Raw genomic sequence first — 22,947 nt, forward strand, 5'->3', positions numbered from 1 at the left:
TAGGTCTTCTAAAACGTTTTTCTACTTAAGGTGAATGTAAAATTGACAAATGTAAATCTATTTTATTATTATTAAACTTTAACATACAATAACATATAAACAACAACAAAAAAAAATAAGCAAAAAGTATTTTTAAAAAGATACTCGGCCAAACTGAAACTGGCTTATCTGCATATCGTTTCTTACGAAACATGGAAATAGAATCATAAGGATTATAATATTGAGTCTATTCTTTAACTTTACGTTTAAATTTTTGAAATATCAAAATCAAATGCACAAAACAATCTGTTTCGTACTCATTTTTTTTCGTCTAAGTCCATGTTTACCGTCATGTTATTCCTTATTTCTATTATTGTGAATGTCGTTTGAGCTAAAGGAAAACATTTAAGTAATTGAAGTTTAATCAAATCGAAATATTAACAGAAAGTTTATAATGGAAACGTTTTGCTCATACGACGTCATCACCCATAATACCTAGCGAGTAATGGTTGACAGATTAAATGTTAACAAAAACTTATTAAAATAAATGCATCTAACATTGGTTACCCAATGATATGATGCAAAGATACTAGTTTGAATTAATAACATGTATTTAAATAAAGATGATTAAGTGATGAAAACATATAACTTTTTACACTTATATTGACATAAATTAGTTTTATAAATAGACCTGTTAAATTACGCGAGTTACATTAAAAACATAATACTTCGGCTAAGGTACACAGAATTATTCCATATGTGGGACACTACAGTATTGTAAATAGTGAATGGAATATTAGCAGTATGTGGCCGTTTTCTAATTTGCAATTCCACATCAACGAGTTCTGCATTGAAATATCTTTCTTACTTCATAAATTACAATTACATTGCCGTTAATTTGAAAAACCAAGATGTTACATGGCCGCGATAATGCGGTAAAGAGTGTAACAACATATGTTTTTCTATATAATATTACTTTATGACGTTATTTGATTTTGACATGGTTATGCATAAATGTTGGCTTACGTGTATATTCATTTACTTTTAGACAGATCAAACTCAAGTTTTGCAATATGAAATTATGGATTTCAAGTTTGATTTTAAATATCTTAATGACTGAATGTTTGGCAAAAATTCCACCACACATCATTTTCATAGTCGCTGACGACCTTGGTAAGTAACTGTTTTTTTTATCCTTTATAAACTCCACCGACGTTGTTTTTTTTTAAAAAATGACGTGACTGGGTTTTTCTTTGTGATGATGGTTTATAGCAACTTGATTACCTTATTCTCTAACAAAAACCATTTTTATTTTACAAAATGACATGAATGAAAAAAGTTTAAACGCGTATAACTTATATCAGTTAAAATTGCACTTATTATCTTTTTTCAATTTCGTTTTGAGTATATTTCTTTATTTCCCTTTTTTAAAATCATTCCGTTTCAAATACATCAGTTAATCTTTGTATGATATTCAAATTCTAAGGTTTTAGGCTTTTGGGCCTGTGGAACTATTTAATGATTATTTACAATGACATTTTACAATGATTTTAATATTTGAGTATTCCAAACGTCTTTTTAAGTAAAAAAATATACGGACATAGGTTCGGTTATATCGTATCATGCAATCTTTGCTCTGACAGAAATGTGTGTAAAATATCTAAATTTAAATGTAATTATCTTATGTTATATCTAATTAAACTGCTTACCAATATTTGAAACACGCATTACAAAAAGTGATATTTAAGATTTATTTATGGCGTGGCTGCCGTTTATTGTAGTACTTTATGTCCCTCGTCTTTTCAAAGAAAAGGGAGATATACAAAAAATCTGTCTGTCTGTCTGTCTGTCCGTCACACGTTCGTGTCCAGTTCATAACTATATCATTTACCAAATGAATTTTAGATAACTTGGCATAAATGTTTGTTATAACACGACGATGTGTCATGTGCAACAACCGGAACACTACCTCGAAGGTCAAGGTCACACTTGGTGTTTAAAGGTCAACATTGTCTATTTGAGGGTATATGTCGTGTCTGGACTATTAACTGTCTTATCCATGAAGGGGTTTTGAAAATACATGACACAAATTTTCACAATTTTAAGACAATTTGTCATGCGCAACAACCAGTTGCTATCTCAAAGGTCAAGGTCACAGTTGAAGGTCAAAGATTAACATGGTCTGTTACAGGGTATATTTTGTGTCCCGGCCAACACTTTTTCATACATCAAGGGACATTGGAAAAATTTTGCACAGATATTCACGATAATAAGACAATTTATCATGCGTAGCAGCTAGTTGCTACCTCAAAGGTCAATGTCCCAGAGGTCAAATGTTGACAGAGTCTTTAATAGGGTGTATTTAATTTGTATTAATAATAGGACCATGTGTTGTATGCAATAGCCAGTCTCCTAACTTCAATGCCAATGCCACATTTGAGTGCTAAAACTTATCATGGTCTGGTCAATGTTTTACTTTGTGTGTGGCATATAACGTTTTCATCAATCAAGGGGTTTCAAAATAACTTAATAACAATAATAAGACGACAAGTCATGCGCAACACCTAGACCCCTACCTCAAACGTTAAGGTCCCACTTGTCAAATAATCTATTACGAGTATGAAAATGTCATGTGTTGATGATCGATGACTGGACACGAAATGTACCCTTTAACTTTAATTGACTTTGTATTTGTCACATTTGTGGCTCTGAAATAGTGATAACAAGATAAGAATATAAATGTTAATGTTATGTCATTATATTTATTTAATGAATTTATTGAAACTGGCATGTTCAGATCTAGCATTAACTGAAAGTCCAGATCCATACCTAAATCTTTGAAATAGAACAATTTTGTGCTGCATGTAAAACTTCCCGGGCGGGGGACGTGACATTGGTAACTCTGTTACAAATTCTTGTTAATTAAGTGCCAAAAATATAATAAACCTCTAAAAAGTATATTAAAACGACGAGTTCTATTAGTGACTAGACTTGTTATTTTTATCAAAACAATGCCCTCAGACTATTTTTCATTCACCAAAGGACTATATTCGTTTTGAAGCTTGTGAGTACAGTAAGACGGATGTAATGAGTAGATTCAAATGAAAATACAAATGAAAAAAAAAAATCACTTTTGTAAAATTCATTGAAACAACGGAATAACCTGACGATTTAACGTGTTATATGACAAAGTTGTAGAGAGAACGTGCGATTGGTCACTTAATAGGAAATTTGCTATCCTAGCAGGATCTTTATTGAGGAAATTGATAATTGATTATCCAAAGGAAAAGTCTCCTATATTATTTTAAGGACGGGTTGTCGAAATTATATCTGACTGGTGCATAATATGTACAATTGTTCATTCCTGATGTATCTGTGCCACCACTGGAACAATACGCCAAATGTATAAATCACCGAAAAAACGTGCAGAGTATATGAAAAGAAAGAGAAACCTAAAATATTTATAATTAAAGACAGCAAAATTAATTTTAAAGGCACTTTTTTTATAGAGCTTGTTCATGGACGGCAGTGGTAAGCAGAATCAAATATTTGTAAATAGTATAATTTTCATTTTTTAAACACCCTCAGATGAATTCAAACAGCGGTGATCATGCTCTCTTCAATTTGACACTTTCATGTCACTTTATGACAATCATTTCAAACTTATTTTGGGTACCTTTAATAGACTCGAGGCTTACATTTAAAACCTCGCTGGCATTTATTGAATTTTGAAAAATATAGATGATGGGACAATAAATCGACTTATATTTGTAAATAAAATTATGCAAGAATCCACTGGTGGCTGATATTCTTTTCCTTTCTAGGGCGAAAAATACAAAGATACCATCACAAGCAGTCTAATGCCTTTTGATCAAATGTAGCTTTCCAGAAACCAACACATTAACAGTCCGTTTGTTACAATATTTTCGGATGTTTACAAAAATAAAGAAGATGTTTTAGACAAGATTAGCGTGACTAGAACTTTGGTAATAAAACATACATGGAAGTCAAACCAGTTCATACATGTTGTATCTGCAAAGACGTCGTTTTGTATGAAGTATTTAAAATAATGCACTTCATCTTCATTTCAGCTATTTCTATCGTTTGATCTTTTGACAAAGATTTTGAACCGCTTTGTTGCCAAATTGAAGTGTGTGAAGTTGTGCAAAAATCTGTCGTAATTTAGCTCACTTTCCACTTAAATGTTTTCATTCAAAGTTTCTTTTACTTTTACTTACTTCTTTTCTTCTACTTTTCTGGATAAAAATAGTCTAGGAACGCTGTTTTAATAAAGAAAAAGTGCAAATTGGTTCACCGTTGTGTTTATTGTAGATATAAATATTTTTACAAATATATAAAATGTAAAGAAACAAAGATTATTATGCAAAAACATATATCGTTTTATATAATTTGATATTTTTATTTTATTAAAGTAAATAAATTAACCTCTCAGATACTTATTCGGTATCAAAATGATTTTAAATTGGCAAAGTAAAATTGAATAGAAGTAAGTCAATATGAACTATACAAATAACTTAGTTTTAGGCCAAGACAATTTGCTATGACTGAGGAAATATGTTCATTATGAATTCAAGTCATGGTATTTTCATATTTTACTTTAGGTTGGAATGATGTTGGATGGCACAATTCGGAAATGCACACACCGAATTTAGACAATTTAGCAAGACAAGGTGTCATTCTTGATTCATCATATGTACAACAAGTTTGTACGCCGTAAGTGTTAGAAGTCTAGTTGAACAGTGTTCATCTTGCAGTAATGAATCACTTAAATGTACGATAAATGCTTTATTATACAACTATTGACTAGTGATAAGTTAATTCTTGTCAAGAATTACAAAACACAACATTTGTCTGTTTCCAATGCAACTTCTAAATATTATAGTATGGTAATGATACTTTAATCCAGAAAGATGACATAAAGAGCAATTGAATATGGGTCACAATCTATTTTTATTGGGAACATCTAATTCAGTCAGTGTATATGATACCCCACCCAGTGAATTTGATATTTCACTCAGTGAATATGATTTTATCAATAGTTATGTTGACTACTGTTTTCACCAATGAGATTTCAGTTATTTTTAGATCATAAAATAATGAAAAATATGCAGTAAATAATTATAATTTCCTTTCATTTTAAACAATGCGATAACATCAGACAACAGAGAAAACACAAATATAGCCAAGTCAGGTTTTGTCTATTATTCTTTTGATTTAACTTTCCTGCAGTCAAAGTCTTAGGTGTTACACGCGAGCATTTGATATGCGAGACTCCTTGTGCATTGAGGCTTCAAAAACGCCTAATCGTTTTAACCCAAATAACGATTTGCATTATGTGATACGATCACTTGACTTACTTAACATACAACTGTCTTTTTGTGTGTTTATTAAGTTATTATTGCATGCTACTAGGTTTCAATAGTTTGTTTATCTGATTATTTCTTTATTCTTATACTACATATACTTTATTTTGACATCCTTTCCAACTGACGAAAATGTTTCCAATTAAATTCACACTCCCTGCTTTATTCACATATAGTATTATTGATAAGTAAGCATGCCAATATGTAATTCTTATGTTATGTATGACATGTTAAAGGTTACAAAATTCAATAAATTAAATTTTTGTGTTCTATATCCAATATTTTTATTGTATAACTCTAATTTTATATGCTATACCATTATATTTATTCTATCACCTGTGAATGACACTGTGCATATGTTTAATCCTCCTTATAAATGTATATGTATATGTAAAAATGAAAATAGATTTTAAAGTCTTTAGGACATGCAATCGTATAAAAATGTTTTTCTTATGTGCCTAATAATTTAACCACGATATGAACCTATGTAAGGATATCATGTAAGATGCATTGACATAAAAATACACGGAACATAAATCGGAATAAATCCACTATATGAAACGAAAAATACAAACAAGAAACCTTAACAAATGAAAATGTTAGGCCGTTAATCGTTAATGCAATATGCATGTAAAACGATCCGGCGCACGTATAACTTTAGAATTTAACGTAAACGATGTCAACGTAAGAAAATGGTTGTTCTAAATTGAAAAATGCGTTATGTCAAGTCAAACCCTCACAATAGACATAAATGGTATCTGGACCACCGCACTGCGTTGCAATCAAATCCACCGCCATCTGCATTGTAATCATTTTTTTGTAAATTCTTTTATAAAAAAGGCAACAACAATTCTAAAAAAATCCAAATTATGGTTGTTTTGGTGCAAATATTACAATGTATACATATGATGTACTGTTGGTGCATTAAGGGGTTGTTTTGCACACAATTGCACCTGTTTTAACCTACAATAGGCAAAAGTGGCGTCCCCACACCAAACTGTACATAAGTGTTAGCAAAAATGGCAATGAATTGCACCGTGTGCGTGTAATAAGTTAGAAACGTACATATGTGGGCTCCAGTCTTACTAGGTGTTTCCAGAAAAACATTAAAACATAAAGTAAAATTTAGTCATATACTTACCGACAGCAGCAAACGGCCATATTTTATCGACCGCTTCTGCGGCGAAATCTCCATCGCCACTGCAATGAACCAACCGCTTCTGCAAAAGCTATGGCCAGTGTGATAATAATAGCATTAATATTTATCATTTTAAATTCCTTACTTATAGTTGATTGCAAAGTACCGTAGCTACTGTCGAACATCGTTTATAATATCCGCAGTCAATCGTCTGCCACTTTTCAACGTCTCTCTTGGCGATTGACGCGTCACCAACGTCCGTAAAATATTTCTCCATTCTGCCTCTTCCTTATTTTCATTTTTTCAATTTCTCAGTTCACCTTTCTTAATGGTTTATTTCAATCAAGAAATGTGCTATGGCTACCTTAACCTTTTCCCTTTTTCCGTTATCACTTTCTATGTTTTAGACAGTTTCTCGACTTACTATTGACACAATTTCTAATTGATGAATTTCGTGACGTTCCGACGGCATAATTTTAACGCGAGTTTTTCTTTTACAAGTGACATATGAATTGTGATTGCAAAGATAAATGTGGTTTAAATGAAGTAATTTCTTCCGACAACGTCAAATATGGCTCATCACTTTTCGGCGTATTTTGAAATCTAATTGTGTCATATTGTAAAATATACTCTTCATAGAGCGCTTATTGTCAGCGTAAATTTTTGCAGTGCGCCGGGTGTGCGTTGCCATGGTTTTTTAATTCGCTGTTACGTACAAGCTATTTGCGTTATCAAATTAGATATGGTATAGTTTTCCGATTAATTGTGATATATAACAATAAGTGATAGTTTGAAAATTCTTCAATTGACAGCCCCAGTCCGGTTTATTTTTGATCATCCCTCGTATGTCCTGAAGACTTTAAAATCTTTTCCATTTTTAGACATACATATATATTTATCGGGAGGATTAAGCATATGCACTATTTACAAGTGACTTTCACAGGGATACTGATCATTTCCACTACACTATAGTCTATCAGGATGATAACGCTTTATCAGAAATTCGTGCTTACCTTATAGGCGGGGCTTACTATGCTAAGCGTTCTATCCCATGATTCAATTTATCGAATAAATATTTTTCAGTACTGTATCCAATAAATATGCTTTCAAATATAGAACATATATATAGAAAATTATTGCACACAAATATTTTTTGATGAACAAATATTTTTAGTAGGATAAAATAAATATTATGGTATAGCATATAAAATTGGTGTAATACAATATAAATATTGGATATAGACCAAAAAGTAAATTTATTGAATATTGCAACGTTTAACATGCCATAGTTGTGGCAGCTCCATAAATCTTTTTTCTTTAGAAATGTTGATATTCACTATGTTTCAAAAGTGTATTGACAGTTTGAATTAGATTGCAAATTATTAATATTTATAAACTTAAACTTTTTTCAGATCAAGAAATTGTTTCATGACTGGTTTATACCCATTCCACACAGGATTGCAGGTAACTTTTCTAATACTTAAAATTCAAGATCTAGTGTAGCAATTGTTTTAATAACATGAATTTTTAAAGAAAGATTTTACAGTGCTATATTTCACTATTATCAGATAGTAACAGGTGAATGAATAACCCGAATAATGCGTTCCCTATAGTTACAGCTATACAGCGTATAAAGGCGTAGTAATACATCACTATAATTTCTTAAACAGCACAGTGTTATCAAAAACTTCGAAGCTAGAGCTCTTCCTGAACAATTTGAGACATTGCCTGAAAAACTGAAGACTTAAGGATATTCAACACACATTATAGGAAAGTAAGTATCAACCAATACTTGATTATCTAACAGATTATTAACATATTAAGTTTATTACATTATTTACCCTTTGCATGCAGGGAAATTCTTGTCTGCTCAAAAGTCGTCTGCTTTCTTATATATATATCTTATTTTCTCAAAATTAAAGGCAACTGGGCGTGACTTCAGGCAAATTAATATTTGACAAGCCGATGAGGTACTTGCCAATAGGTCTAGCACTATGCTGTTTGAAAAATGTGTTGATATCCCACTATGAAAACTGTAACTGATAAAGCTTCCTAATGATAGCGTTCCCTTTATCATTTTCTTTTTTTTTTAATTTGTTAATTTTATTGATAGGTTAACTCATATTATTTGAAATATATTTGAAATATTTCAAATGGCATTTGGGGTACTGTAACTGGAAGTATACACCAACGTATCGTGGATTTGATTCTTTCTATGGTTTCTATGGAGGGTCCGAAGGATACTTCAGTCATAAGTTTGGTAAGGACTTTTTTCATCAATATTATCTTTTTTTTTAACTCAGATATTTTATTTTCTTGTTTTAATGTGTGACCGTTGTGTCTCCATCTAGACATCGATTGATTTGACAAATATAAGAGTAATTCATTTATTTTACACAAATTGATAACTATATCAATCTCTTTCACAACCAGGAAGGGGAATACCACGAAAGCATAGTAATCATAGTTTTTCGTAAAAAATGAGCTTTTTCACGACAGGAAATGAAACGTACAATAAATCGCACGCCAACTTTCACCGACTATGGTAGTAATGAACATTAAAAACTTAATTTATACTCAATGGATCAATTTATAAATAAAACTAGAAAAAACACAATATATTTATAATAATAATTATTATGATAAAATAATCAATGCACGTAAAATATAAATATGTTTTTCGCTGAAATATTATTACTGCTATTTTCTTTCCTGGGTTAAGTGATGATTTGGCAACTGCTGCTTTTAAAATGTTACATAAATCAAAATTAAAATGTGTTTTCAATGATACTATTCTTATAAACAATTCTTAAGTTAACCGGCCGACTACAGAACGACCAATTGTCCAACTACCATCCGTTTTCCCTCCGGTTTGCAACTATCGTAAGTTGAATGTAAAGTAAATGGACAAAAGCCATGCGATATCCGGTCGGCTATCCGGTCGATTATCGGACGGTTTTCGTATGACATGTCTGCTTCCTCTTCCTCTTTATACCGTTCTTCTCCCCAACCCCTCTTTTGCCGTGCTTTTCCTTGCTTTCTGAGTAAAGTTCTTGTCTTCCCAAAGGTGAAAAGGTGAACGGCACCTTTCCTTGTTGATCTGTTTTTATCATATATACCCCCCCCCGACTTCATCCCCTTTCTTTGCGGCGCATTACATTTTGAAATCAAAGTTTTCTTAAAATGCTTGTAAATACAAATTAACTTGAAAATGTAAAGAAAACATGTTTGTGTGAGTCAGGTGTGTGTGTGCATGCGTGTGTGTGTGTGTGCGTGCGAATAAGCGTGTCAGCTAATTTAAAGTCGTCACTGGTTGCATTTATTCATGAGTTCTAAAAAAAGAGTATTCGTCAGTTTAGAAGCTTGAGGAAAATGTAAGATAAGAAGCCTCATCTGCTTCTTTAGAATTTTAATTGTTTAAGCATTCTATTTAAAGCCTTTTCCGAGAGACTTATTAGTTATTTTAGTGTCATCCTTGGAATCAAACCCACGATATTGAGATTACTAGTTTCACGTTCTGTTCGATTGAACTAAGCAGCTGGCTGATGATTCTCAGAATGGTGGTGGTGGAGGTAGTATACATTCCAGATCACGGAAATAACCCACATAGAATTTACCACCGCATTGTTCCTGCAGTTAACCCGTATTTCACTTTCGTAAAAAACCCCGATAACTCCTTTAACGAAAATGACCTTCACCATCATAGAAATGAACCCGGGTCGCCTATTTTACAGGTCAATAGGAACACATCTGTGGATGTTTCAAAATTCCAAATTATACCAGTTTATGTTAAATGTTGAATTCTGCTTAAACTGGTGCTAAGGGGCGTTGACGGTAATTTGCACTTGACAGTACCGTTCATGAGCAGACTCAATCAAACCGAGCCTACAACATTTTCAATTTATCGTGTTGGGTTTTCGTTAAGGATTCTTATTTTTTCTATTCTACCTGCTGTCAGGCCTGTTTTTACCACCGACGCTTTCCTTGCTGTGTTCATCCGGGCACCATAAGACCATACGTTTAACGTAAGGCATCTAACGGTGGTCTTGGCGGTTAATTTGCCACGTCGCCCTCGGTAACCTCTCGGAAATTGGAGGGTAATATGGCACCCAGTGTGTGAAACGTTTCAAGGCATGCAATCTATACCAAAAGGTGTCCATCCGAGTATCGGAGGTTTATCTTCTGTGAGCTAGCGGTGTGCCTCATGCCGCAATTAAATAACTCCGCGACAAATATCCAGAGACCCGCACGGTGCCTTACCGTTGAGTTGACACCGGAGTGTCACCGGCCAGAGACCATTTAATATTTAGCAATTTCAGGCCGTTCAGACACCAGTATCCAAATCGTTAACCTGATGACGCTGGCTTAAGTAAAGTGTAGGACCTTATATTTTCTTAACAAAGTTTAAGATCAAATATAGAACAATCAGCTGACAAGACTTAAACACTGTAAGACCTGTACTTATCATATTTTCCCCATTAATATTATGTCAAATCAGGGTCTGATATATCTAGATATATATAAACTATTACTTCTCAAATATACGATTTGTATTATCAAACTGCAATGCTGTTAATTGTGCTACTATATTAATCATTCTATTTTCAGGAGAATGGTACGATTTCAGATTCAATGAGGAAGTGTATTACCCTAACAACAAAACATATTCAACGGTAAGTAGGCAAACCTAATCATTGCTACAAATATGTTTACAAATGAGAGAAAGGAATGGTTTATGTGAGATGTATTTGTATCAAATACACCTTAGTCCGTTACTGGAAAAGTGAAAACCTATGACCTGGTGTTTTATAATTGTTGAAAAAAAAAAAACAGGTTCCTCACGACCCCTTGACCCTGCTTAGTTATTTGAGTCAATTTTACGCAGGCCCAGAATATGACAATCCTTAGATAAATTAATTTTTCATAACTGAAAACAACATTATTTTTTATTTTGAATGTGCTGATTTAAAAATTATTCTACGCATATCCTTAGTTTTGTTGGTTAAATGACAAACCGGTAGGTTTAGCATTGACTGCATTAAACGTTTTCAATTGTGGAAAATGTAATATTCTTGCATTATCAAATTTTAAGAGACTGTGTATCAGACTATATAATGACGCTTTCTTTATTGTACTTTATAAAAGATATATGATGCTATTTTTTCAGAAACTTTTTTCTAGCCGTGTTATTGATATTATCAATGAATCAAATCCTGAAACTGAACCTTTGTATTTATACATTGCTTTCCAATCTGTGCATGATCCATTCCAGGTAAATACGAGTTTAATAACTATTAATCTTATCCCTAGCTTAATCCAAACCAATTGGGAGGCTGTCTAAATAGCACAATTTAATGTGGAAGTGTATTACCCTAGCAACAAAATATATTTAACGGTAATTAGAAAGCTGACAAATGCCGACAAATTTATTGACAAATGACACAGGAATGGTTTGTGTGAGATGTGATTTTGTCAAATACACGTGGTACAATTTTATTTTACCCGTTAGAAAATAATATTCAACAAGGCATAACGTTGGGTCCCAATATTTAAGTCATTCTGGACGTAAAGCCATGAAGCTATCTATCTTGCTTAACGGAGGCTATGGGGGACTACACATATGCCGCCGTTTCTTAAATTATGCAACGAGGCCTGCACAATTGCCATATGAAGTTTCAGAAGTTTGAGAATGATGAAGATATATAATATGTACTTCAAATCTATAGGACCTTTTATTTTTTTCTACCATGTAAAACGTAGATTAGGACAAATGCGGTGTTAGTAATTTATATGATAACCATACTTATATCTGTTTTGGCAGGTTCCAAAACGCTACAAAAAGTGGTATCAGGGCGATATGAGCAAAAAGAGGAGGACGTTTTGTGGTAAAGTTGTACATCTAGAACCTTACATTAAAAAAATTGATTTGATTTTGCATCTTAATAGATGGCAGTTTTTAAATGTATTTTCACAGTCCACGCTCACTAAGACAAGTTTTGACCTAGTACTAAACATATAAACATATAAAATGTATTTAAAGTAAATGATTTTAATCATTTTCTGATAGTTAAAATTTAATCTTAAAATAAATAAAATTAAATATTTATTGATTAATCTCAGTTCATTTTACAGCTTAAATAAATATCTCAACATTCATGAAAGAAACGTACCTCTGTGGTGCTAGAGTCATAAGAAAAGCTATAGATTTAGCATTGTCATACATAGAACAGCATACCCATGATAAATTTGTGATATTTTCTGACTCGCTTTCTGTTTTAATATCCATTAAAAATAAAAAATCTGACAATATCATGATAAAGAAACTTCTTTTACGATTTCATGATATACTTAAAATAAAATCTGTTAAATTATATTGGATTCCAAGTCATGTAGGTATACGAGGAAATGAAAAAGTAGATGCTTTAGCTAAACAAGCATTAAATTTTCAAAAAAACTGACTTATTGTTACCTGCTTGTGATTTTAGAACGGCTATATATAAACTCGTTTCATCTGAATGGAAAGCAAATTGGGACAATGCCGTCTTTAATAAACTTCATGATATAAACCCATCTCTTGATGTGTCACCATCTCTGTCTTTGTCAAACCGCCATGATCAAACAGTTCTTCTTCGATGCCGAATTGGACACACTAAAGTTACCCATTCTTATCTCCTCACGAATGACAATGCCCCTTTCTGTGTAGGTTGTAATGAAAATTTTACTGTCAAGCATTTTCTTCTGAAATGTCATGATTTTTCACAGACCCGTAGCAGATTTTATGATGTAAACTCACTCAAAGAACTCTTTAATACAATTCCATCAAAAAACATCACCGATTATTTGAAAGAGATAAACTTGTATTCAAGGATCTGATTGGCTCTTTGTTATTATCATTTACAAAGTTTTACATAATATTTTAAGCCTATTATAGCATTCGGCACGATATGGCCATGTATGTGTTGACGTGCCGTAAAATCCAAACAAACAAACAAGAGTCATAAGATGTGTAGATAAAGATACTACCAATCTGACTTTAGTTCAGGGCAAACTTAAGACTTAAGGTATTACTATCCTAATGCCTTACCTCCGCTTTGAAGAGTATTCAAATAGGCTAGAACTACAGTTAACTGCATTGAAACTGAGGGTCATGTGTTCAAACCTCAGATAGGACATCTTTTTTTCTTTCTTTTTTTCTTTTAACATTTTTTATGTATCTTTCTATCATTTTGGAAAAAAGTGTTTATGTTTTATTATTTAATTTATATTGTTATTTATTGGCTAAATAATGCTAAATCTGGTTATAAATATGGTACCTGATATTTTCAAAGTGTAATTAAATCAAAACTAGACTGTAAAAGTATTTAATATTTTACAAGATCAAACAATATACTTTTTTGAAAATTTAGGGAAACTTTGAAAACATTTGGGTAAATTTTAAGTATTTTTTAAATTAGGCCCCATTAGTAGGAAAATGTTCAAAAACGTGTTGAAAATGGATGAGGTAGGGTAACATTTTTATACATATTTTATAAATTTGAGTAGAAACCATAATTTTGTTTATGTTGATTGTTAGCTGAATAGTACTTTTTGTTTCTTACCAAAAATTATTGGGAAAACGTTTTTCATTAGAATGGTATTGCAGATTATTTAAAGGTTACTCATTTCTGAAAAAGGGCCATCATACACCTTAGCTTCAGTTCATAAAAGTAGCAATAACTCGATTTCCGTACGGTTAAGTATGTTTAAATTTTGCATACATGTGTACTTTAAAGTATATATCTGACCTATCATCGCTTGAAAAACGTTTTGTTCTAAGTGCCAATTTGTTGTTTTGGAGAAAAAAGCATGTAAAGATTTAGTATTGCATAACTTTTTTATTTATTGTCGGATTTTGAAAATTTAAAAACTACTAAACGTGATGTCGAGAGAACATCTAAATATCGTTAAAGATATGTGGATTTTAATATTTCCTTGCTTAAAAAACTAAAAAAACATTTGGAGATAGAACAGTCCTCGTATTTTTTTTTCAAAAATTGTTAAAATCAGAATGTTCAATGTGACTTAGAACATTATGTCTTTTAAGTTGAATTGATTTATATCATATAAAACCGTATGTTTTATCTTTAAAAGGCTGCCAAAAATGCTCTCGGCTAATAATCCTTTGATTAGTTGACTTTGACACTACACTATTTCTTAGACCATATTTTTAACTTCGTGAACTATGACATTCGAAATCTTATTAAAATCCTTAAATCAATTACATTATTAAATGACATTTAAACAAATAATTTAAATGAATAAAGATAAAATACCCACATAAATGTTGTAGACATTTTATCTATTTTTATAACTTTGGCCACATTCAATGTGATTCAATGTCTGGAAAAAAGAAAGTTATAGCCGCAAACGGGAATAGAAAACTTTCAAAAATTTCTAGAATGCTGGAAAATCTTTCAAGATTTTTTTGATGAAAATTCAAAAGATGGTCCAATAAAAGTATGAAATAGTAGTAATTATTTTGTTATGCGCTTTACACGTTCTGTTTGTGTTGGTAAGACGTTCTTCTAATTGAAGGTATGTAAAAACTTAAGTAGGCAATGAAAACATATCTCCTAGGAAAGACCTTAAAGGTGGAGCAGGCATGATTTATATTTGAAAAATGTCATATTTAAAGATTTTTCGTGTTCAAAAACATTACAAACAAAATGCTTTATAAATATTCATTTTGAAATTCAAAGTCAAATAACAAGACAAACAAAATATACGTATAAGAATATTTTTTTCCTTCTGTCTTTGCTATAAAATGTGTTTACTTTAAAGCAATCTATTAGTTATAGAACATTAATGCATTCGTAAACATATATTATATGTAAACGTATAATATCTATAAATCTTCTTAAAGGCCTTTTTTTTTGACGCTTTGATATAATTTTTTCAGTTCCTTATAGTGCCCGTAAGGGTGGTAATACCTTAAGTTATGACTACTCCTAGGGGTGTCTCTGGGTTTCTTGAAACACTCCTAAGTGCAATTTCATTCCAGTCTTAACTTTAATCTTATATTTTACGCTTGCGATTCTTTATAAAACGCACCCCTGATCTACTTATGTCTTTCCTGTAGATCTGATGACGACCGTATAAGTTTCGCCTTCTTATAGCTCGGATTTCCCGAGAAGTTAAACCAATCGTAGAATTTCGTTAGAAAGAACTTGTTTGAAGACTTTACTTGAGAATAATAGTGTCAATTGTTAATGGGCAAGACTATTTTGCCAGTATACCTGTCGGCTATTTGAGCAACGCCATGCTTTTCTCGAAATATACCCAGTATTGGTTTTCCCTGGTTAGAATAAGAAAACCATCGCTTTCAAAATTATGAAACTCACCGATGATTGGCTTTATGAAAGGTCATCAGAAATTACATTAGAATTTTTTTTCTATACAAGAAGAACTAAAAGGTACCGTATGATTTTCATTTCGGTGTTGTTACTTTAAATTCAATATAAATATTATAGGGATGGTATCTGCATTAGATAAAGCGATAGGAGATATTACTGCTGCTCTTGAAGCAAAGGGCCTAATGGACAACGCTGTTATTGTTTTCACTACAGACGTAAGTATTACATCTATATGACGTGAAAAAAAAAAAAAAAAAAAAAAAAAAAAAACAACAACAAAAAAAAAAAAAAAAAACAAAAAAAACACACAATAAACAAACAAACCAACGAACTGTTGCCTATATTCTGTTTACATATCTATATCCGATTAAATCTTTAAACTTTCTAACATGTCTGACGCGAATAAAAACAGTTTTTCTGTATTCAATCGCTTACATAAAAAAAAAAAAAAAAAAAAAACAACAACAAGAAAATGATATTCAAAAAGCGGCCTTTAATAGCCTTTCTACTTTTAAACTAATTATGTTATTTTTAGATAAATCGTTACATATACAGTAAAAACTCGCTTATGAGACCACTGTAGGGACTTTGCAAATCTGGTCTTAATAGCGGGTTGGTCTTTTTAATGAGTTCGGTCAAACTGAAAACCAGGCAATGCATTTTTTCTTGAAGACAAAGTTCTTTACGTTTCCTATTCATTATTTCAAAGTGCAGCTCAAGTAGATTTTATGAATTTTTTAAACTTCTCTAAAGATACAAAATGTATTACGAATGTCTTTGAACACAAACTTATTTTTATATTCTAGTTAAAAGAATGACACAAGTTACTCAATTAAAGACTGATGAAAATCGCCAATTGACTACAAAACAAAACGACCAATTAACCTTTATTTATTTCCACAGGTTTTATCGCCGACAACAACTTCAAAAAAAAAATTGCATCCAGTTATGTTTGTTTAGAATTATGAAACAAAAGAGGTAATGATAGCGACAACACCTCTAAAAACTTATATTTTGTTATTGTAAACCTACAATTATGACATTAAAGGTGTGAAATTAAGAAATTATCGGCAATTATTGGTTAGTACCGGGTTTGACACAAATTAACCATGACCTCTGTCATAAATTGGATGTCGTTAAATGTCGTAAAACCAGGACAACTGTTGTTTACATCACGTGTCAAAAGGATTTCAGCAATATATAATGCACATCAATATCAAGGTGTGAAAGTGCCCGCGGTCGTATTTATGGGTTTCCAAATGTACATAATTTACGAAACGGGACTGAATTTACTGGTCGTATTACGGAATAACGGGGTGGTCTCAAAATCGGGGTGGTCGTAAAGCGGGTTTTTACAGTAGTTTTAAAATCAAAAGAATTCATGTGGAAAATGAAATTTGCCGATCTCTAATCTCTATATTTAAATAAGTCAAGCGGACGATGTCTTTCCCGATGTCACTGGCAAGTTATAAATAGCTCTCCGGACGATGTTTTTAAAAATAGTGATTTAATGCACTTTTCCGCGAAAAAACTACCGAAATACATATTTTTGTTGTTTTTTTAGTTGAAAGTTGCTTACTCAGTTTTGATAAAGAACAGCTTGGTCTTGTCAATTGCAAATAATGAGCTGTTTACTTATATCTAAATTTATGTCATAATGATTATGATATGTAAATCGCAAAAAATAAATTAAAAAAGCGACACTGTATTCGTTAAATTCTTAACTTAAAGTGACATTATGCCCACCGTAGTGCAGAGGTAAGAGTCAAACTATCTTTGCATTTTGCCATAATTGTGATAAATTTATTTTACTGTGCAAAAATAATCAATAGTCCACGTGACATGCGGACATTTCTATAGATATCATTAGGAATGTATCGTAAACGTTCGTTTGTTTAAAGGACTGGCTGGGACAGTCTACTTATAACTTATGTAGTGTTTTCTTTTGTATAATTTATCCATAAAATAGTTCATCGTCAATTATTTTGTCAATCACTATTATAATAGCCACATTTTTTATATTATCTTATTCAATCGAAGCTGAGCCTAATGTCACTTTTTGCTCTAAATGTCGCCTTTGTGCTTTTTGCAAAAATAATCAGAATGGAGGGAAGCAATCTGCTGGAAACAATTTACCACTTCGTGGCCATAAAGGATCGTTATGGGAAGGTGGAACGAGGGGTGTAGCATTCGTTTACAGTCCAACCTTCTTAAAAAGATCGGGTTATGTAAATACAGAGTAAGACATGATTCTATATACTAAAATTGTATTCCCTATACGAGGGTCTTCAATTAGTTCTGATAATGACCCAATAACGTTTTTGTCTTTCATTTTAAAATTATGAAAATTTGTATGAGTGACAAAATTATTGAACTACTAATTGACGTAGAACACGTTCTCGTGCGACATATGACGTCACATATCTATGACGTCATTTGAACGTCGCTCAAGCGTCATGGCCGCGGTAAGCCTAGATGGACAGTGTGCATATATAAAGATATAGTTTTTAAAAGGAAAAAGGGAAAGAAAATCTATGGACAGTTATGTGAAGCTTGCAGCGAATCTCCTGGTTTATTTAATACAGTTTATAGATGGATTAGGCGATTTGCAGATGGAACATTTGAAGTGTCCGACGACCCCCGTAGCGAACAGCCAGTTGAGGTTACAGACAGGTTCCATGTTGAGAAAGATTTAAACCTATTGAATGAAGATAGGCGCTTAACACGCAAATGAAGAGTTAGATGAAAGTCTTGGTATTTCTGTTGGGTCAATTCATGCAATTCTGACACGTCATTTGCGAATGCGCCGAGTTTCTGCAAGATGGATGCCACATTTTCTCACGCGGGACCAAATGACGGACTGGTTAGTGATTGCAGAAAATTGCTCAAAAAGATATAAAGATGTAGGCAAACAGTATTTAATCCGCATTGTGAGAATAGATGAGACATGGCTTCGTAGCTATAAACCCGAATTAAAGTAACAATTCTCCAGCTATCAGGAAAAAACGACCAGCGCTCTTGAAGTCAGGGGTTCTGTTAATTCATGACAATGCAACTCCGCATAAATCACATCCGGTGACGTAAAAACTCAAGGAATATGAGGAATAGGAAATGTTACCTAACCCCAGTTATTCGCCGGACATGAGTCCCTGTGGCTATGACCTTTTTCCTAAATTCAAAATGCCGCTCAAGGGTGTCGGATTTAATGACTTACAGAAACTTAAAGTTGCCATGGCCACGTAGCTTCAACGCATTACATGCAATAGTCTAGCAACGGGAGTTGCCGATATTTCGAACAGATAGAAACACGGATAGTTACTTTGAATGAATGTAGATACGGTACGTGTCATTTACTTATAATAGTTTCCTTACAATAAAGCCATTATCAGATCTTATTGAATGACCCTCTTATTTATGCTTGAAATCCCTATTGAACTTTTGTATTATTTTCAATTGATTGTATTGAAAATATCACATTACATGATTTCAGTATCACTGTGCATATCCCATTAAGCCTACATGTGAAAATAACACTGGAATCGTGCCTTAATAACGCCGAATATGTACGATATTTATAGCCGAAAATAGCACCGCAATATTCATACGTAGTCTATTATTAAAAAAATGACTCAGCTGCCAAAACAATATTTTTAACCGCATTACACATTTTGCAAAGAATGTTTTTACTTTTCAAAAATCATTCGTCAAAATTACAAATTGGCTACCGCTCTGAAGCATGTGCTTCGACGTTATCAATTAGTACAAAAACGCATAATAATATTTAGTCTGAAATTTTCGGTATACTTTGCCGATCTACTGGTGTCATATAACACTCAAGGAAAGAAAATAAAATGTGATTCAGAAACTTAAAATGATGTTATATGTGCTGCCCGAATGTGCATTATTCTCAAAATTGGCATTGCCTCGAAAATGTGACTCCACACTTTTGTCTCCTACATCTAATATCAAAATTATTTTAGATTAATATTCTAACACGACCCGCATTTTTTTTTTCAAATTTTACATAGAAGGACCTAAAGTGTGTATTATTATGCAATATTATGGTATATATTATTTCTTACCAAAATTTGGTAAATGTCCCGTAATATGAAAATAATTACGTAAATCATGCGTTTTTATGTTAACAAATATCGACGAAACATAATCTATTATCTTGTAGCGAACGTTGTTATCCTCACGGTTGTCTTTTGAAGAAAAAGTTTTTTAATGAGGTAAAAATATTGTGTCTAAGCAGCCGTTTACGCTAATTTACTGATTACATTTTGAATTAAAACAATATATGCTAGTCAGGTAACTTACCGTTTTGCTCTTTTGTAAGCCACATTTTACACACATACTGCGTTTCTACTGCACAATGTCTTCGTTATTTTCAAATTTCTGCTTTACAAATTTACACGGTATATCTTTCATTCAGAAAATTAAACCAAGATTGTGTTCATTCTAAAATTCCAATAATCATAGATAAAAAACTTCCATCTAGCAAAGGTAAGAATCAAATATAAATATATATTAACATTTTAAAAATTAACAAATTATAATCATGCTTTACCATTAGTTATATACCACAGGACAGTTGCATGATAGAAAAAAAATCAAAATTATTTGCATACATCTTCCACCTTCATTTACAATGGAACAGTGTGCTTACTTGGCACATGTCAAGGATAAGATGTTTTTATGATACCGCATTGTACATTTCGATTCAAACTTGTTATTCTTGCTTTAGAATAGTTTTCGTTGTTTGTTATATTTGCGCTTTCTTCAGAATGATACATGCAGTTGACTGGTTCCCTACACTCTTGCATGTTGCTGGTGGTATACCAGGTAACAAATCTTTACATCAAGATTTTTTAAAACTTTTAATGACCTTTAATTTCTATCATATGGAATGTTCTTTACGCCACTAATTATTTTGTGTCATTAATTGTAGATTGTTTAATTAAATTGTTTTATCAGTATTGTCGTACGATTGCCGTGGTAACAGAAATAACCTGTGAACATGCCTAAATGTATATTCTTTATTTTTGTTTACCATTTCTTTAAATTGTGGTAAGTCATGTTTGAACTTAACTGGATCTCTAAATATATAAAGAAAATTAACATCGTTTTAAATGATAGATCGTTCGTTGGATGGTGTGAACCAATGGAAGACCATCAGTGAAGGGAGGAGATCTTCCCGGGAAGATTTTGTGTACTGTATAGACGACATTCAAGATAGGTGGGCCTATAGGTTAGTGTATGTATATATATATATATATATATATATATATATATATATATATATATATATATATATATATATATATATATATATATATATATATATATATATATATATATATATATATATATATTTTCGTCAAGAAAATGGCATTGCAAATGAACCAAAAGCTCACAACTTTAGTGTTGTGACAAGATATTGTAGACAGGTAAATGTGCAAGTAAGACGATCACATAACTTGAATACAATTATTTTCATAATTTCAATACATAACATGAGAAAGCATAATAATTATGCGAATTGAAACAACTTAAAATACCTGTTAACTGCTAATAAAGCGGAGTGGTGGTCAAGAATTTTAACATGTTTACCGCAACCCGAGAGCTAACATTCAATCCCTATAGGGGTCATAAGCATGCTAAATTGGCCACAAGTACAAGTTCTAGAACGTGGACTCAAGAGTTGTCCAATAAGCTAAAGGCGTTTATTACAATTAAGCATGAATAAAAAACGTTAATTTTTTTAGGGAAAGAAGTCTTTTAAAAAAGGCTAATAAAGCTGTTACCAAATCCGCATTATTTATCAACTTATTTACCAGATAGATAAATATAAGACTTTAAATGAAACAGTGTTTTAATAAAGAATGCTAAATATAATTGTTAAATAGGAAGGTATATAAAGAAATGCAGGGGAAAATATTAGTAGCTTTCATAACTGCTATTATAATAATCGTTATTGTTACAGGTTTAGAAATTTCAAGCTTATGTATGGCCAAAAACCTGACTTAGATAATCGATGGAAAGTACTGCGGTTATTTGACATAGAAAGTAAGTATTTACACAATGTCATTTAAACTTTTGTAATACAATGTTGATTCTTTTTCTTTGCAATTTTTGTTTTCCAAAACATTAAAATGAATAGAGCAAGTAGAAATATATTCAGCAACGAAATTTGAAGTAATGAAATCTTATTATCAATGAATTATATGTATTCGAAATTTCAAACAATAATAATGATGTTATAAATGTTGTAAATTCTAGAAGATCCGTTTGAACAGGAAGACATCGCTGAAAAAAATATTGACATCGTAGAAGAATTGAAACGCATGATTAGCCTATATCGCGATACTCAAGTCCCCGCAAATTATTCAAATGCGAAAAGAATAACGTCACTGCACCAAATAAGTAAGACGACTTTGAGTCCTGGTTGGTGTTGATTCTAAAAAGGTTATATAAACCATTTCCAACCACCACAACAACAACAGCAACAACAACAGCAGCTGCAGGAGAAGAAGCAGCAGCAGCAACAACAACAACAATATAAACATTATTTTGCTCAAGCCATTACAACAAGAATGTGAGATAACAGTTAATATTACCAAAAAAAAAACCTTATGAGGTCAATGCCGTACCATGGCCTGAAATTTGGTTTCATATTTTCAATTTTATTTAAACTATTACGTATAACGCTAAGGTGGGCATTCCCTAGATAGATCTGAGCCATGTTTGAGTAAATATTATCCATTTGAATTTGACTAAATCTATTCTTTTTTGGTTAAATGTCATTTATAATAGTGTGAATACTTTCAGTATCAATGTTATTTTCAAATCTGCCACTTTTGTTGTTTTAAATGTTGGTTTTTATTAATAAATATAATGGAACTGGAACTTTCTTGTTGTAAGTTCCCTATATTCAAATAAAATTCTACCATGCAATGACCATCTGACAGAAGATTATCTACCTCTCTTATTTCATAATTATTAAGAAATTTCTAACTTTGCAATAAACAAATTACATCATCAATGCCAGAAG

General features: G+C 31.8%; 1 protein-coding gene across 1 annotated transcript; it reads left to right on the forward strand.

Moving 5' to 3' along the window:
- Nucleotides 1-991: 991 nt before the first annotated feature.
- LOC132749549 (arylsulfatase B-like) lies at nt 992-22,742 on the forward strand. The gene is made up of 13 exons (XM_060739358.1): nt 992-1,152; nt 4,602-4,713; nt 7,914-7,965; nt 8,659-8,761; nt 11,110-11,174; nt 11,669-11,773; nt 12,323-12,386; nt 16,011-16,108; nt 17,996-18,132; nt 20,680-20,738; nt 21,033-21,144; nt 21,880-21,962; nt 22,176-22,742. The coding sequence occupies exons 1-13, from the start codon at nt 1,053-1,055 to the stop codon at nt 22,349-22,351; spliced, it is 1,266 nt and encodes a 421-aa protein (XP_060595341.1). The 5' UTR covers nt 992-1,052; the 3' UTR covers nt 22,352-22,742.
- The last annotated feature ends 205 nt before the right edge of the window (nt 22,743-22,947 follow it).

The sequence above is a fragment of the Ruditapes philippinarum genome, unplaced genomic scaffold (genome assembly GCF_026571515.1).
Source record: "Ruditapes philippinarum isolate M1 unplaced genomic scaffold, ASM2657151v2 ctg685_1_1_1_1, whole genome shotgun sequence".
Classification (NCBI taxonomy): domain Eukaryota; kingdom Metazoa; phylum Mollusca; class Bivalvia; order Venerida; family Veneridae; genus Ruditapes; species Ruditapes philippinarum.

What these genes read in the sequence shown, in the direction of transcription:
- LOC132749549 (XM_060739358.1), top strand. Translation starts at nt 1,053, where the DNA reads ATGAAATTATGGATTTCAAGTTTGATTTTAAATATCTTAATGACTGAA. An exon ending in AAAGAGGAGGACGTTTTGTG is followed by an intron (nt 12,387 to 16,010) that starts GTAAAGTTGTAC and finishes TAAATATTATAG; the next exon opens with GGATGGTATCTGCATTAGAT. An exon ending in TGTTGCTGGTGGTATACCAG is followed by an intron (nt 20,739 to 21,032) that starts GTAACAAATCTT and finishes TTTAAATGATAG; the next exon opens with ATCGTTCGTTGGATGGTGTG.